At 43.2% G+C, this 17,219-nt stretch overlaps 1 protein-coding gene across 3 annotated transcripts in view; it reads right to left on the reverse strand.

The window, feature by feature from the left end:
• Nucleotides 1-17,219, reverse strand: part of LOC134351744 (A disintegrin and metalloproteinase with thrombospondin motifs 20-like) — a 697,549-nt gene that overhangs the window by 453,631 nt on the left and 226,699 nt on the right. For 2 of the 3 annotated variants that reach the window (XM_063058346.1, XM_063058347.1), the window contains exons 5-7: nucleotides 10,216-10,299; nucleotides 7,346-7,470; nucleotides 5,457-5,497 (exon numbers count right to left, since the gene is read on the reverse strand). In XM_063058346.1, coding sequence (XP_062914416.1) covers nucleotides 5,457-5,497; nucleotides 7,346-7,470; nucleotides 10,216-10,299 — 250 coding nt within the window. Of the gene's footprint in view, nucleotides 1-5,456; nucleotides 5,498-7,345; nucleotides 7,471-10,215; nucleotides 10,300-17,219 lie in introns of those variants that run through there. The other variant, XM_063058349.1, reaches the window with a different exon arrangement.

Below are 17,219 nucleotides of genomic sequence, written 5' to 3' on the forward strand. Positions count from 1 at the left end.
GCACAGTACAGGCCCATTGGCCCATATGTTCCGCCAAACTAATGGGCCAAACAACTCTATGACCAGTTTGACCCTTCTCTCTTACATTGCCCTCCATTTTTTTCATCCATGTGCCTATCTATCCCTGTCTGTACCACTGCCTATTGCAGTGTGCTCCACACACCCACCACTCTATATGAAAAAACCTTCTCCTGACATTCTCTCTTATACTTTCTTCCAATCAACTTAGTAGTATGTCCTCTCATATTAGCCATTGCTACTGGGGTAAAAGTGCAAGGTGTTCACTCTATCAACGTCTCTTATCATCTTGTACATCTCTATTATATCACCTCCTATCGCTCCAAAAAGAGAAGCCCCGGCTTTCACAAACTTTCCTCATAAGACCCATTCACTAATCCAGACATCATCCTGGCAAATCTCCTCTGCACCCTCTATAAAGCTTTCACATCTTCCTACAATACATGATCAGAACTGAACACAATATTCTAAGTGTGGTCTAAACAGAATTTTATAGAGCTGCAACATTACCTCATGGCTCTTGAACTCTAACCCCTATCTAATGAAAGACAACACACCACACACCTTCTTAACCACCCTATAAACTTAGCTGGCAACCTTGAGGGATCTAGGACGTGGATCCCCAAGATCCTTTTGTTCCTCCACACCGAAAAGAATCCTTGTACCTGCCTTCAAGATCAACCTTCCAAGGTGTATCACTTCACACTTTTCTGGGCTGAACACCATCTGCCATTTCCCAGCACATCTCTGCATCCTGGCAGTGCCCTGCTGTAACCTGCAACAGACTTCTACACTGTCCACAAGGTCACGGTGACTAGTGGGGTACCGCAAGGCTCAGTGCTGGGACCCCAGTTGTTTACAATATATATTAATGACTTGGATGAGGGAATTAAATGCAGCATCTCCAAGTTTGCGGATGACACGAAGCTGGGTGGCAGTGTTAGCAGTGAGGAGGATGCTAAGAGGATGCAGGGTGACTTGGATAGGTTGGGTGAGTGGGCAAACTCATGGCAGATGCAATTTAATGTGGATAAATGTGAAGTTATCCACTTTGGTGGCAAAAATAGGAAAACAGATTATTATCTGAATGGTGGCCGATTAGGAAAAGGGGAGGTGCAACGAGACCTGGGTGTCATTATACATCAGTCATTGAAAGTGGGCATGCAGGTACAGCAGGCGGTGAAAAAGGCGAATGGTATGCTGGCATTTATAGCGAGAGGATTCGAGTACAGGAGCAGGGAGGTACTACTGCAGTTGTACAAGGCCTTGGTGAGACCACAGCTGGAGTATTGTGTGCAGTTTTGGTCCCCTAATCTGAGGAAAGACATCTTTGCCATAGAGGGAGTACAAAGAAGGTTCACCAGATTGATTCCTGGGATGGCAGGTCTTTCATATGAAGAAAGACTGGATGAACTGGGCTTGTACTCGTTGGAATTTAGAAGATTGAGGGGGGATCTGATTGAAACGTATAAGATCCTAAAGGGATTGGACAGGCTAGATGCGGGAAGATTGTTCCCGATGTTGGGGAGGTCCAGAACAAGGGGTCACAGTTTGAGGATAGAGGGGAAGCCTTTTAGGACCGAGATTAGGAAAAACTTCACACAGAGAGTGGTGAATCTGTGGAATTCTCTGCCACAGCAAACTGTTGAGGCCAGTTCATTGGCTATGTTTAAGAGGGAGTTAGATATGGCCCTTGTGGCTACAGGGGTCAGGGGGTATGGAGGGAAGGCTGGGTTCTGAGTTGGATGATCAGCCATGATCATAATAAATGGCGGTGCAGGCTCGAAGGGCCGAATGGCCTACTCCTGCACCTATTTTCTATGTTTCTATGTTTCTATGAACATTTGTGTTATCTGCAACCTTACTAACCACTCTTCTACTTCCTCACTCTTCTGTTCTTCGTTAAATTGTAGAATGCCTTGGGTTTTTCCTTAATCCTACTCTCCATGGGCTTCAGATGTCCCCTTCTACTCTCCTAAGTCCCTTCTTAAGCTCGTTCCTGGCGACCTCATAACTCTCAAGATACCTGTCTGAATCTTCCTTCCTTAACCTTAAGTATACTTCCTTCTTCCTCTTACGTGAATAGTCAACTTCACTTGTCATTCATGGGTCTTTCCCACAACCATCCTTTCTCTACCTTACTGAGACAAGCCTTTCAGGAACACTAATGCAAGTGCTCCCTAAGCAGCCTCCACATTTCTGCTGTACATTTACATTCCCAAGACCCTGCCTAATAGCGTCATAGCTCGCCATCTCCAAATTAAATACTTTCCCATACTCTTTACTCCTGTTCATTCCAAAGGTCACCCATCAAGAGGGCTGTCAGCTGACCAGGTTTACTGCCTAGCTCTAGATCTAGTATGGACTTTCATCTAGTCAGCCTGTCCACATACAGTATTGGGTCAGAAATCCTTCTTCAGTGCACCTAACAATTCTGCCTCATCTAAACCTTTTGCCAAACAATATTTGTGAAGTTGAAATCACCCATGATAACAATCCTGTTACTTATGCATCATTCTAAAATCTCCCTCCTGATACGCTCCAGAGTGTCTTTTGCTATTGGATGAGTCTATAGAATTCTTTGCAATACAATGATTGCTCCCTTCCTGTTTCTGACTTCCACCCACACTGACTCTGGGTTGCTGAAGAGAAAAGATTAGGTGGGCAAAGTGGGTCATGTGATGACGCTGTCAAGAACAAAGAGAATCCTAAAGCCTTGTATTATATTAAAGCTAGAGGGTCCGCGAGTCCTGGGGTCAATACCCAGAAGTCAAGAAAGTCCACAGGGCAAAGCTGAAGGTCAAAGTCCAGAGCTTGGCAAGCCCTGAGGTAAAAAAACTGAAACATTGAAGAGCAAAATTGGTGAGTCCAGAAGTAGAGTGCAAATCCAGGCCAGTGACGGGAGGATGGGGGTTGGATATTTACAGATCTGGGAGTCTGGGCCAGTGACTGGAGGGTGGAGGTCTGATATTTACAGATCTGTGAGTCTGGGCCAGTGACTGGAGGTTGGGGGTCTGATATTTACAGATCTGGGAGTCTGGGCCTGTGACAGGAGGGTGGGGGTCTGATATTTACAGATCTGGGAGTCTGGGCCAGTGACTGGAGGGTGGAGGTCAGATATTTACAGATCTGGGAGTCCGGGCCAGTGACTGGAGGATGGGGGTCTGATATTTACAGATCTGGGAGTCTGGGCCAGTGACTGGAGGATGGGGGTCTGATATTTACAGATCTGGAGTCCGGGCCAGTGACTGGAGGGTGGGGGTCTGATATTTACAGATCTGGGCGTCTGGGCCAGTGACAGGAGGATGGGGGTCTGATATTTACAGATCTGGGAGTCCGGGCCAGTGACTGGAGGGTGGGGGTCTGATATTTACAGATCTGGGAGTCCGGGCCAGTGACTGGAGGGTGGAGGTCAGATATTTACAGATCTAGGAGTCCGGGCCAGTGACTGGAGGGTGGAGACCCGCAGCCTGTGAGTTTGAGAGATTGGGACCAAGGACTATAGGCTTGGAATCAATCTGTCATGGGGTTGGGGGTCAGTGTGTGGGGTGAGAAGGTGAGAAAGGGCTTGTTTTGATGTTCCAGACTTGTTCTGTTCAATTGCTTCTATTTCTTTGGCACAGTTCAAAACTGTGCACATGCAATATTGATGGTGGAATCAGTGACAACACTTGTGAGCTACCCATAGCTCATCCTCAGTTTAAGGAGAACAGCACATTTCACCGAATGTTTTGATGTATACGCAATCAATAAATCTAAATCTGAATCTGAATTGTTGAATAGTTAATAGTCTGCCGTAAATCCCCCCCATAGTGTAGCCGAATGGTAAATGGAATCAAATGTGCATAGATGAACTTGCCAGAGAATTCTACAGTTGGAGGACTACAGGAGGAATGACATTGTTATACTGGGAGCTGGAAAACACCAAATAATCTGAGCCATAATTGGTAAGTACATATAACCTCAGGGATGATGCTGCTGAGCACATACAGTGACTACAATCTATACTCCCCAGTCCATTATAAAGATCAGAGATTCTGCAGATGCTGGAAATCTTTAGCAACACACATAAAATGCTCAAGGAACTCAACAGGTTAGGCAGCATCTTTGGAGGGGAATAAACAGTTGATATTTTAGGCTAAGACCCTTTATCAGAACTAGAAAGAAAGATGGGGACAAAACAGAATAAGAAGGGGGGGAGGGGAGGAGTACAAGCTAGCAGGTGAGGGGGAAAGGGGGTGGGTGGGAGAGGGGCGATGGAGTAACAAGCTGGGAGGTGATAGGTGGATGAGGTAAAGATCTGAAGAAGAAGAAGGAATCGGATAATGTCGATAGTGGACCATGGAGGAAAGGGAAGGAGGAGGGGAACCAAAGTGTACTGATGATCAGGTGAGAAGAAGACACGGGGTGAGAGAGTAATCAGAATGGAGAATGAAAGAGAGAAGGCAGAGGGGGAATTAATTACTGGAAGTTAAGGACATCAATATTCATGCTATCCAGTCCCCAGTCCATTTCTTCAGATATAATGTATTTTGTTAACTAATTACAAGCCTGTGATAGACCCCGATTTTGTATTATTTTCTGATATCTTACCTTTGGTTTTTATTTTTTCCTCACACTGTATATAGTATTATGTACAGTGTGCAGAAGAGGTTTAGCTAAATTTATTGCTCCTGCGAGATGTGATCCGTATGTAGGTTAATAAACAACTATCACTCCAACACAATTCCATTAGCTAGCATAATGTAACACAAAATAGTTGATAATAGAGTAATTTTAAACATTCAAAGTATCTGCAGACTGGATAATCCTGTTATTTTAAATTTATAATCTTCAACTCAGAAAAAAACCAATGGATATATGTGTGTGTGTGTCTGCGTGAGTGTATTCAGTATGTGGGTGTGTACGTGTATGTATGTCTGTGTGTCTGTCTGAGAGACAGTGACAGAGATAGAGGCAGAGAGAAACAAAGAGAGAGGAATAGCTACAGAGAGGTGCCAATACTGCAGAGATGAACAGGTAAAGCAAGAGTCTAGTTTTAAATCAAGCAAGAATGCTTTCTGCAAAGATAAGGTCAAGAACCCTGTAATTCATTTGAAATGGTGCATTTGACAATGTCTCAGAATTTACACTTTCTAATCACAGAAATACTCAGACATATTGTAAAGCACACTGAAAGCAAATCGTTGTAATAAAACATCAAAGTTTCATATAACATTCAGGCGAGCAATTTGGTGAAACATCCAACCCTTTCATCAGAAGTGCATCGCAGTGTATTGTTTTACAGTTCCGAATAAGCAAGGTCAGATCAATGGTTTTATGCTGAAACAATAATGAATAATTTGAATCTCATTACATTCTACGTCTCAATAGCATGAATCATGTACAGTATGCCCATTCTGCAAAGTTAACTGTGAAAGTTGGTCTGTTTCACTTACCCAAAGTATCACACTTGTTTCTAGCTCTACAAATGTCTTCCCTAAAATCAAACAAATTAAACTAAGTAAGAATTTTTAATACAGATTGAAAATCTGTTCAGTCCCAACAGAGGAAATTGAAGTACAGCATTAGTGGAGGGTAAAGTTAGAGAACAACACATTCATCAACCTTTATTAAGAACTAAGAGTGATCTGGGCTGGGAAGCTACTGGATCCAGAAGTTCATAGGGAAGGTGTCCAAGTCACAGACAGACAGGTGAAGAAAGATCTCTTCCCCTCTTGTCAGAGCTGCCCTAATTTGGAATCCAGCATGTCCAGAACTTAAGTTGAATACATGAATATTATGCTATGGTTAATCTGGATTCTCACTGCTAGTTGAAATTTGAAAAACATTTCCTTTCAACCACAGTGTTAGTTCTCCAGGTCATTCCCCACAATCTATTGATGACACTGATCATTACCTTTAGGTTAACAGTACTCAGCCCATGCATTAAACTAGAAATTCCGAAGGAAATTCTATCCAATGGAGAAACCTTCTCTATTTTATGCACCGATACACAATATACTTCCAAATATATGTAGGAGGGGTGATTGATAAATTTGTGGCCTAAGGTAGAAGGGTTGATAAGTTCATGGCCTAAGGTAGAAGGAGTCGATTTTAGAAAACCTAGCATGTTTATTTTTCAACATAGTCCCCTCCTACATTTACACACTTAGTCCAGCGGTCGTGGAGCATATGGATCTTGTACCTCCAGAATGTGTCCACAGCAGGGGTGATTGATAAGTTCGTGGCCTAAGGTAGAAGGAGATCAGTTATACAGCTCTCATCACATGCACATGCAGTTCATCTCTTTGAGTGATTATGCGGAAAGTTTGAAGTTAATAACTCATCAGTTAATAATTCATCAGGGGTGATTGATAAGTTCGTGGCCTGAGGTAGAAGAAGATGAGTTATTAACTTCAAACTTTCTGCATACTCACTCAAAGAGTTGATCTGCACGTGCATGTGACGAGAGGTGTGTAACTCATCAGCTTCTACCTTAGGCCATGAACTTATCAATCACCCATCTGTGGACGCTTTCTGGAGGTCCAAGATCCGTACGCTCCTCGACCGCTGGACTAAATGTGTAAATGTAGCAGGGGACTATGTTGAAAAATAAATGTGCTAGGTTTTCTACAAATGACTCCTTCTACCTTAGGCCACGAACTTTTCAATCACCGCTCGTATATTATGACGTGCTAATCTTAGAAACTGTCATATAAAAATTGATATAACAATTTAGAATAGTATGGGTTCCCTCTCTAAGGGTCACCTTATTGCAGGAAGATTCTGGAAGCTTTAGAGAGGGTGCAGAGGAGATTTACCAGGATGCTGCCTAGGCTAGCGGACATGTCTTATGATGATAGGCTGCGTGAGCTTGAACTTTTTTCTTTGGAGTGAAGGAGAATGGGAGGTGACTTGATAGAGTTGTATGATGGTAAGAGGCCCAGATCAAGTGGATAGACAGAAATTGTTTTCCCAGGGAAGATATGGCTGATATGAGCGGGCATAATTTTAAGGTGATTGGATGAAAGTAGAGGGGATATGTCAGAGGTAAGTTTTCATTTTATACAGAGATTGATGGGTGTGTGGAATGTCTTACCAGGGGTGGTGGTAGTGGTAGATACAGTAGGGACATTTAAGAAACTCTTAAATAGGGACGTAGGTGATAGGATAAATAGAGGGTGTTCTAGGAAGGAAGGGTTAAATTGATCTTAGGGCAGATTAAAAGGTCGGTACAGCATAGTGGGCTGAAGGGCCTGTACTGAACTGTAATGCTTTATGTTCTGTGTTCTGTGTCTGGAAAGCAATGCTCTGAAAGATGATGACTCTATTGTGCCACAGTTACCTGGTCATTAGGACTGCAGTATCATGGTGAGACGGGTGATTATCATCCAAGGTGTTCTGACTCTGCTGCCACACACAGAAGTTATGAAGTGTTGTAGCTGCGTTAAAACTGATGGATGGGCCTTCCTGAATAAGCGAGGGGAAAAAAGGCATTAAAAATGTGGAGCAGGGTTTTATTTTTCCGGTTTGAATAATACATAAATTTCTGCAGCAATTCACATGGAGAGTTAGCATTTGGGGCCAAAAATCTATTTGTCTGGGACCTTTGTCCTTACTTCAGCTGGATCAAGCAGGTCTTGGTCTCTACCTCCCAATTCATATGTCAAGTACCAACACTTCAAAGTTCAAAGCTCAATATTCAAAATAAATTTATTATCCAATTACATATATGTCACCATATACTACCCAGAGATAAATTTTCTTGCAACATTCACAGTAGAACATCCTAGTGAAAATCAAACGGGCACTTGAAGAACTTAAGGGTAGCAGGAAAGAGGGGATTGCGAAGGCTGAAAGGGTCCGCAAGATGTCCTTTGGCAAGTAGAATTAAAGAGAATCTGAAGGAATTTTACATCCACATGCAAAACAAGAGTACAACTCGGGAGATGGTAGGACTACCCAAGGATAAAGAAATGAAGTTATGCTTTGAGTCAGGAATTATGGGTGGATACTTTGCATCGGTATTCACCAAGGAGAAGGATATGGAGGATAGAGAGATCAGTATGCAGTGTGATAACGTGTTATTGCATATTAAGAACAAGAAAGAGAAAAGAGTTGGTGCAGAGACACTTGAAGAGCATGAGGTGGATAAGGCCTTAGGCCCTGATGGGACATATCCTAGATTATTGAAAGAGGCAAGGGCACGATACTATTACAACTCGGGGCATCAGAGTTCAGAGTTTAATTTTGATGTCATCTGTAAGGAGTTTGTACATCCACTCATGGAATGCATGGGTTTTCTCCAGGTATTCTGGTGTCCTCCTACGGTCCAAAGATGTACCAGTTAGTAGACTAATTGGTCATTGTAAATTGTCCGGTGATTAGGCTAGGGTTGAAATTGGCAGTGCCCCTCGAAGGGTAGGAAGAGTCTGTTCTGAGCTGTATCTCAATAAATAAATAATAGGATAGAGATTGCTGGGCCATAACCAAGATCATTGCTTCCTCACTAGCAACAGGTAATGTCCCAGCGGACTGGAGAGCAACCAATGAAAGAAACAGCAATATAGCAGAAAATTACAGGTTGGAAGTGTCACATCAGTAGTAGGAAAGCTACTGGACAGCATTCTTAGGGATAAGAAAATTTAGAAAATTGTAGTCAGTATGGCTTTGTGCAGGACAATTCACGTCTTACTAACTTAATTGAGTTTTCTGAGGAGATGACAAAAGTGATTGATGAAGATAGAGCCGTGGATGTTGGCCGCATGTATCTTACTAAGGCTTTTGACACGGTCCCACATGGTAGGTTGAACCAGAATATTAAGAAGCATTGGATCTTAATATTTTATCTGAGTGTGAAGTGTCGCACTTTGGAAAGTGCTATCAAGGTAGGATTTTCACAGTGAATGGAAGGACCCTATGAAGAGTTGCAGTACAGAGGAATTTTGAAATCCTCTGTTCTTGAACCATTCTAGTTACCCCCATCACTCCATGACCCTGTAATACTTTAAACAATTTTTATATTGCTCTTTACGTGCTGGTATTTATGTATTTATGAATATTTTATACCATATCCATACTTTACCTTTAACTTTATTCTTATGTAATTCTCTAACCTTTATAACTGTTGAATGTTAATATTGTTTTTTCTGTATGTCATGCCTGACCAATATACCAGAGATAATGTAAATGTACAGCATCTGGTGAATAAAGTTGATTCTTGACCCTTTATGAGAGGACTCATAAGGATAGGACATTTATGCTGAATGACAGACAACATCTGGGAACAGAAGGAGCTTGCTATTGCTACTCTCATAATTTAATAAGTACCTAGACTTGTGAAGACACAGAGAGATACGAATCAAAGGATACTTGGTAGTGGGAGTAGGGTGCCATAGTAGCAAGCGGTTAGCCCGACGCTATTACAGCTCAGGGCATTGGAGTTCAGAGTTCAATTCCGGTGTCCTCTGTAAGAAAGTTTGTATATTCTCCTGTGTGCAGTGGGGTTTCCTCCGGGTGCTCCGGTTTCCTCCCACATTCCAAGGACGTACCAGTTAGTAGGTTAATTGGTGTTGTAAATTGTTCTGTGATTCGGCTCGGGGTATATAGGAGGATTGCTGGGTGGCACGGCTCATCAGGCTGGAAGGACCTGTTCCACACAGTATCTCAAAATAGATAGAAGATAAACAAATAAACAGATAAAAACGGCAAGGTTGGTTAATGTTGGCCTTTATGGGCACAAGGAGCTTAGGTATGAATGATCCTGTAAAGATTAAGAGTATGAGTACTATCACTCTAAACTTTGGCATGTGAGGTGTAGCAAACGGCAAAATCAGCTGCATTTAGAATATATATTACAACATTGCACAAATCTAATGGGTGTAGTAGCTCAGAAACACAACAGGCCCTCACTGCTGGGTTGAATCCAAGAATTCTTGAACCCTTGACAGCTGTGGAATCAAGGTCACAACAAATTTTGTATGAATTCAAGGGAATATTCTGTTCAAGAATCTGAAAAAATAGTGCAATGGGCCCCAGATGCCCATTAACACACACTAAGCAAAAGTTGACCAAAGAATATATTGCACATTTAAGGCTGGGTATCTTCTTGCACAGACTTCTAAATAATCCACATTACATCTATGCAAACCCTTTTGGATTACACTCATTAACAATAACATTCTGGTAGAGACTTTAACAAAATCTTTGACTTACTTGCTCATTGTGAATCACAACTAACTTGACAACGACAATGTTGATCAGGTTTCCCACACTTGAATCTCGGTAGATTGTAGCCACCTAAAACAAGCACAGATTAAAGAGTCGGGTGGTATTGTAAAAACCATTATACAGGAAGGTTAACATTTAATGGAGACTGTGAATTGACATTCCCACAGTTAAACACACAAATCTGGCTTTCAAAGTGATTACTATGAATTGGAGTCAAGTGAAAGAGGCTTGCTAATATGAAAAATGATTCATCTCTAAATGTCAGGTAGACCGAACTACTGCACAATCTTCCAAAAAGAAAGCCCTGGTCCAATATTGTTGCTTATACTTTATTTCTCCATTCTTTTCATGATTAATGTTTGAGTATTGCTGTGACAGATGTTATTTACTACAACGTCTCTACTTTGGTAACAGCAACGTTCAATGTGAGCAAGTGGGTTTAACTGCGGAGCAACAGAAAGGTGATGGAACCAAATGGTCCAATCCCAAATAACACAATAATTGCTCGATTTAATCTATCAGAGATACCCCTCACAAATGTCCCTGCAGTTCAACAAGTGTCTTATCTTTCTTCTCCAGTTTTGGTGAGGAGTCCTCAACCTGAAAAAATAACTCTCGCTCTCTTTCCCCAAAAGCATCTTGATCCATTAAGTATCCATGGCAGCTTCTGTTCTTCAGTAACATAATAAGCAGCTATAATGCATGAGTGAAGGAGACGGATAGAATAAAAACCTCCTTTCACACTTTCTGTGCCGTCTCTCCACACTCTATTGTCTGGCCTATACAAGAGCAGCCATTTTATTATTTCACTTAAATGCCAACACTAAGCTTTGGGGCGTTAGACTGAGCTTGCAGGGTTTAGAATTAGAATTTGTTTTATTTTCACTGACCTGTCATGGCTTTTGTTGTCTTTTGGCAGTACAGGCATAACAAACTACTATAAGTGCAAAAGTAGAATAGAGAGATAGTGTCCGTATGTTCATGAACCATTCGGATATGTGATGGAAGACAGGAAAAAGCTGTTCATAAAACAGTGAGTGTGGATCTTCAGGCTTCTGGCCTCCTCCCTGATGGTAGTAATGAGACGAGATCATATCCTGGATGGTGAGGGTCCTTAAAGATGGATGCCATCTTATTGAGGTGGGGAGGCTTGTGCCTGTGATGGACTGGCTGTGCCTACAACCTTCTGAAGCCGCCTACAATCCTGTGCATTGGAGCCTTCATACCAGACAGAATGCTCTCCTCCATACACCTGTAGAAGTTTGCAGGAGTCTTTGGTGACATACCCTAGCAAATCTGTATGCAGTTCTGGCTCCTCACTGGCTGCACTGGAGAGGTTGCCGATGAAATTCACCAGGACGTTGTCAGGATTGGAGAACTTTTGTTATGGGAAGAGACTACAGAGAGTGCTTTTGATTTTCCTGGAGCAAAAGAGTGACCTGATAGAAGTACAGGAGATGAAAATCAAAAAAAGAAAAATTCAGATGCTGGAAATCTGAAATAAAGTAGCACCAATAATTAAGGAAACAGTAGGTTAGGCAGCATCCCTGGGAAAAGACATAGATTCAAAATTTCGAGTCAAACATCCTTCATTAGAATGGGTATTATGAGGGGCATAGATAGGGTAGATCATCAAAATCTTCTTCTCGTGCTAGGGTAATTAAAACCAAATGAGCACAGGTTGAAGGTGAGAGTAGAGGGCATTAAAGGGGATCTGAGGGGAAAGTTTTTTTTACCTGACATTGCTGACACAGGTGGAGGTAAAATCAAATGCAGTCAGTATGTTTAAGAGGCATCTTAATACCCATAAATAGAAGCAGACACTGTACTGCACTTTCTGCACTTTATTCTGTATTGTTATTATTTTACGTTCTTCTACCTCTATTCTGTATAATGATTTCAATCTGCATGAGCAGTATGCAAGACAAACTTTTTCTGTATCTTGGTAGATGTGACAATTATAAACACCAGTACCAAGAAGGTGGGCAAAAGGAAATGAGTGAACATGAAGCTTGGCATGGATACTGAGGGCAGAAGGGCCCATTTATGTTCTGTATATGTAAAGATAAAAATTCACCCACTTCAACCATCAGAATCAAAATCATCCTCGGCAGTAACCCAGCAAGATCAACAGACATCAGTCAAGAGATGGGACATTTGCTGAAGTCCCCTTCCTCTCTGCAGTCAAGAGGTTGGTTGTTCTTGGTGAGTGTCCCAACAGCCAGAGTCAAATCTACTAGTCACCAAGGCCCATGTCCCAAACAACATTTTGGTCATATGGCAACTGCATTACAGGTTGTGATAGAAAATGGAATATTACAGCACAGTACAGGCCATTTGGCCCACAATGTTGTGCCAACCCTTTATCCTACTCCAAGATTAATCAAACCCTTCTCTACCACATAACGCTCCATTTTTTCTTTTATCCATGTGCATAAGAGTCTCTTAAATCTCCCGAATGTATCTGCCTCTGCCATCACACCTGGCAGTGTGTACCATGCACTTACCATTCCATATAAAGATTTATCTCCGACCCGCTTTCTTCCAATCACTTTAAAATTATAGAAACATAGAAACACAGAAAACCTACAACACAATACAGGCCCTTTGGCCCACAAAGTTGTTCCAAACATGTCCCTACCTTAGAAATTACTAGGCTTATCCATAGCCCTCTATTTTTCTAAGCTCCATGTACCTATCCAAAAGTCTCTTAAAAGACACTATCGTATCCACCTCCACCACCGTTGCCGGCAGCCCGTTCCACGCACTGACCACTCTCTGAGCAGAAAACTTACCCCTGACATCTCTTCTGTACCTACTCCCCAGCACCTTAAACCTGTCCTCTTGTGGCAGCCATTTCAGCTTCGGAAAAAGCCTCTGACTATCCACACGATCAATGCCTCTCATATGCCTTATCATAAAAGCCATTGCTAGCCTGGGAATAAGGCACTGGCTGTCCACTCTATCAATTTGAAAAAAATGCTGAGAAATGGTTTGGGAAAACATGAAATCCTGACTGTTGCTGAAATCAGGCTCATTTCCCTGGTATATTAAAAAGCTGCACAACAGTGGCTGGCTGATGAATTGGGAGCCACAGCCGATGAAATTCCCTGGGGGCCCTCAGAATGCTGGATGTCCAGTCACACATGGTGGAGATCACAAAACTCCTTACAGGAAGGACAGCCTCAGTTTTGTCAGATTCCTCCCACCTCACCCCTCCACAGGACACCACAACTACATTCCTCCAACCTGCTATGGACTAAAGCAGCTCATAACACAGGTTGAAAGAACAACACCTCTTATTCCATCTGGGTAGCCTCCAACCTGATGAGATGAACATTGATTTCTGTAATATCTGGTAACCATGTCCCCCTCGTTCCTCACACTCAACTACTTGTTTTCTCTCACTCTGGTGGTTCTCTCACCCCTTCTCTATTCCTCATCTCTCCAACACTTCCCTCTGGCTGTCCACCTCCTTTCCTTTATTCCATGGTCCACTCTCCTATCCAGTCAAATTCTTTCTTCTTTAGCCCTTTAACTGGTCTACCTATCACATCCCAGCTTCTCACATCATCCTGCCCTCTCCCACCCACCCTGCCCCCCTGATCTCACCTATCACCTGCCAGCTTGTATTCCTTCACTTCCTGCACCTTCTTATTCTGGCACCTGCCCCCTCCTTTCCAGTCCAGTTGGAGGGTCTCAACCTGAAATATCAACGGCTCATTTCTCTCCATTGATGCTGCCTGGGCTGCTGAGTTCCTCAGCAATTTGTGTCTGCTGCTTTGGATTTCCAGCATCTGCAGATTCTCTGTTGCTTATATTGGACTGGGGAGATTAGATCTCAGTTGTAGTATGTGCACAGCACATCCCTGCTGTTATATTTACCCATTATGGCGCAAACTGCTTAGGTGTTTCCAGTTCTCAGCGGAACAATCTCACTCTCTCTGTAGTCTCTGTATTCTCTCTGAAAAGTTCATCTTCTTCCATTTGATTTCCCCCCTTTCTCTTTTCCATTCCCCATTCTGGCCCCACTCTTATCCCTTCCCTTCTCTTTACCTGCTCATCACCTCCTCCTGGTCCCCCTCCTCCTTCCCTTTTTCCCATACTCTTCTCTCCTATCAGATTCCTTGTTCTTCAGCCATTTACCTTTAACTCCTATCAAAGTTCAAAGTAAATGTATTATCAAAGTACATGTATGTCGCCATATACAACACTGAGGTTCATTTTCTGGTGCGCACACTCAATAAATCCATAGTAGAATAATAACAATAATGGAATTAGTGAAAAACTGCACCAATTTGGGCATTCAACCAGTTTGCAAAAGACAACAAAATGTGCAAATATAAAGCAAGGAAAGTAATAATAAATAAATAAGCAATAAATATTGAGAACATGAGGTGAAGAGTCCTTGAAAGAGAGTCCATAGGCTGTGAGAATATTTCAATGATGGGGCAAGTGAAGTTGTGTGAAATTAACCCCTTTGGTTCCAGAGCCTGAGGGTGGAGGGGTAACAACTGTTCCAGAACCTGGAGGTGTGAGTCCTGAGCCTATACCTTCTTCCTGCTGGCAGCAGTGGGAAGAAAGCACGCTACTCCCCATTTCTTATTTAAACACCCTCGCCCACCCACTTACCTGGCCTCACCTATCACTTGCCAGCTTGTACTCTTCCCACTCCCCATAACTTCTTACTCTGGCTTCTTTCCCCTTCCTTTCCAGTCCTGTTGAATGGTCTCGGCCTGAAGTTTCAGCTGTTTATCCCTCTCTCATGATGCTGCCTGTCCTATTGATTTCCTCCAGCATTCCGTGTTTTCCCCTTTGTTTCTGATTACCAATAATTTACACGACGGGGTATTGTGTGTGCTTCTCCTACAACAATGCTGCCTACTCATTGACATTCAATGGCAAGATATGTAACTCTGTGCTCAAAACTGTGGTAATTGTTCAAGTATAATTCAGGGGAGTCTTATCTTGGCACAGACCATGTTGCATTTATCAGATTTGCCCTCATTTCAGGAAGGCAACAACTGACCTCTTCAGTCTGCGATACATCTGATCATTCTCGCATTGCCTGTCCGCTGGAGGTTGCAGCACTGCACTTGGAATGGACTAGACTGGCTGCGGAGTCACTAGGTCAATGCTAGTCTTTCTGCTGCAATGGAAATTAGTGCTGGCTGAACAGGGGCGTCATCAACTTGCCTGAACTTGGCAGCCTGCAAAATGACAACTTATACTGAAACGTTTTAACTGAGCACCTGTATCAACAAAGCCTGGTAGGCTGGTAAATGGGGCTGGCATTGATCGGTGGCTGATGCCAGCATGGACCTGGTGGACTGTTTCTCAGCTACATTTCTCGGGTTGGTTGCTGGTGACTATTGGTGTTCCGCTGTGGGGGACGGGGGAGGGGTGGTTTCATGCTGACACACATAATTAGCATGGATGGTGGAGCAGACTTGATGACCAAATGGCCTGATTCTTCTCCCGTGTCTTATTGTATGTGGTCTAATGATTTGTGTTGGCGCGTGGCCAAGTGGTTAAGGTGTTCGTCCAGTAATTTGAAGGTCGCTAGTTCAAGCCTTGGCTGAGGCAGTGTGTGTGTCCTTGAGCAAGGCACTTAATCACACATTGCTCTGTGACAACACCGGTGCCAAGCTGCATGGGTCCTAATGCCCTTCCCTTGGACAACATCGGTGGTGTGGAGAGGGGAGACTTTCAGCATGGGCAACTGCTAGTCTTACATACAACCTTGCCCAGGCCTGCGCCCTGGAAACCTTCCAAGGCGCAAATCCATGGCCTCATGAGACTAACAGATGCCTATTCCTATTCTAATGATTCCAATTATTTAACACATGGAAGGCTGACACGATTTGAGAATTAAACTGGAGCAATAACAATGTACAAGGATGTGCCAGCAATCCACAGAAAGTTTAATGCTGAGGCTAATCTTTACCATTGACAGCAAACTGCTTGTTTTCCTTCCAGAGGCCTCCAGGCTTCCAAAAGAAGAAAGCCCTTAAGGCATTTTTTTAAAAAGGGCTTTGAAAGAAGGTCAATTGGCATCAAACTCCAGCTACAGAATATGCCCACTGTCTAAACTGTCCAAGATATCCTGAAGTGGGAGGGTGAAGAGCCAGAGGTCCTGGTACATATAGGTACCAATGACATAGGTAGGAAAAGGGATGAGGTCCTGAAAGAAGAATATAGGGAGCTAGGAAGGGAGTTGAGAAAAAGGACCGCAAAGGTAGTAATCTCGGGATTACTGCCTGTGCCACGCGACAGTGAGAGTAGGAATGCGATGAGGTGGAGGATAAATGCGTGGCTGAGGGATTGGAGCAGGGGGCAGGGATTCAAGTTTTTGGATCATTGGGACCTCTTTTGGCGCAGGTGTGACCTGTACAAAAAGGACGGGTTACACTTAAATCCTCGGGGGACCAATATCCTGGCAGGGAGATTAGCGGGGGCTACTGAGGTGACTTTAAACTAGAATGGTTGGGGGGTGGGAATCAAATTAAAGCGGCTAGGTGTGAGGAGGTTAGTTCACAACAGAGGGATGGGAACCAGTGCAGAGAGACAGAGGGGTGTAAAGTGAGCGTAGAAGCAAAAAGTACAAAGGGGAAAAGTAAAAGTGGCAGGCCGACAAATCCAGGGCAAGCATTAAAAAGGGCTAAGAGAGTTGTAAAAGAGTGCCTGAAGGCTTTATGTGTCAATGCAAGGAGCATTCGTAATAAGGTGGATGAATTGAAAGTGCAGATTGTTATTAATGATTATGATATAGTTGGGATCACAGAGACATGGCTCCAGGGTGACCAGGGATGGGAGCTCAACGTTCAGGGATATTCAATATTCAGGAGGGATAGACACGAAGGAAGGGGAGGTGGGGTGGCGTTGCTGGTTAAAAAAGAGATTAACGCAATAGAAAGGAAGGACATAAGCCGGGAAGATGTGGAATCGATATGGGTAGAGCTGCGTAACACTAAGGGGCAGAAGACGCT

This window comes from Mobula hypostoma, chromosome 9 (assembly GCF_963921235.1).
Source record: "Mobula hypostoma chromosome 9, sMobHyp1.1, whole genome shotgun sequence".
NCBI lineage: Eukaryota > Metazoa > Chordata > Chondrichthyes > Myliobatiformes > Myliobatidae > Mobula > Mobula hypostoma.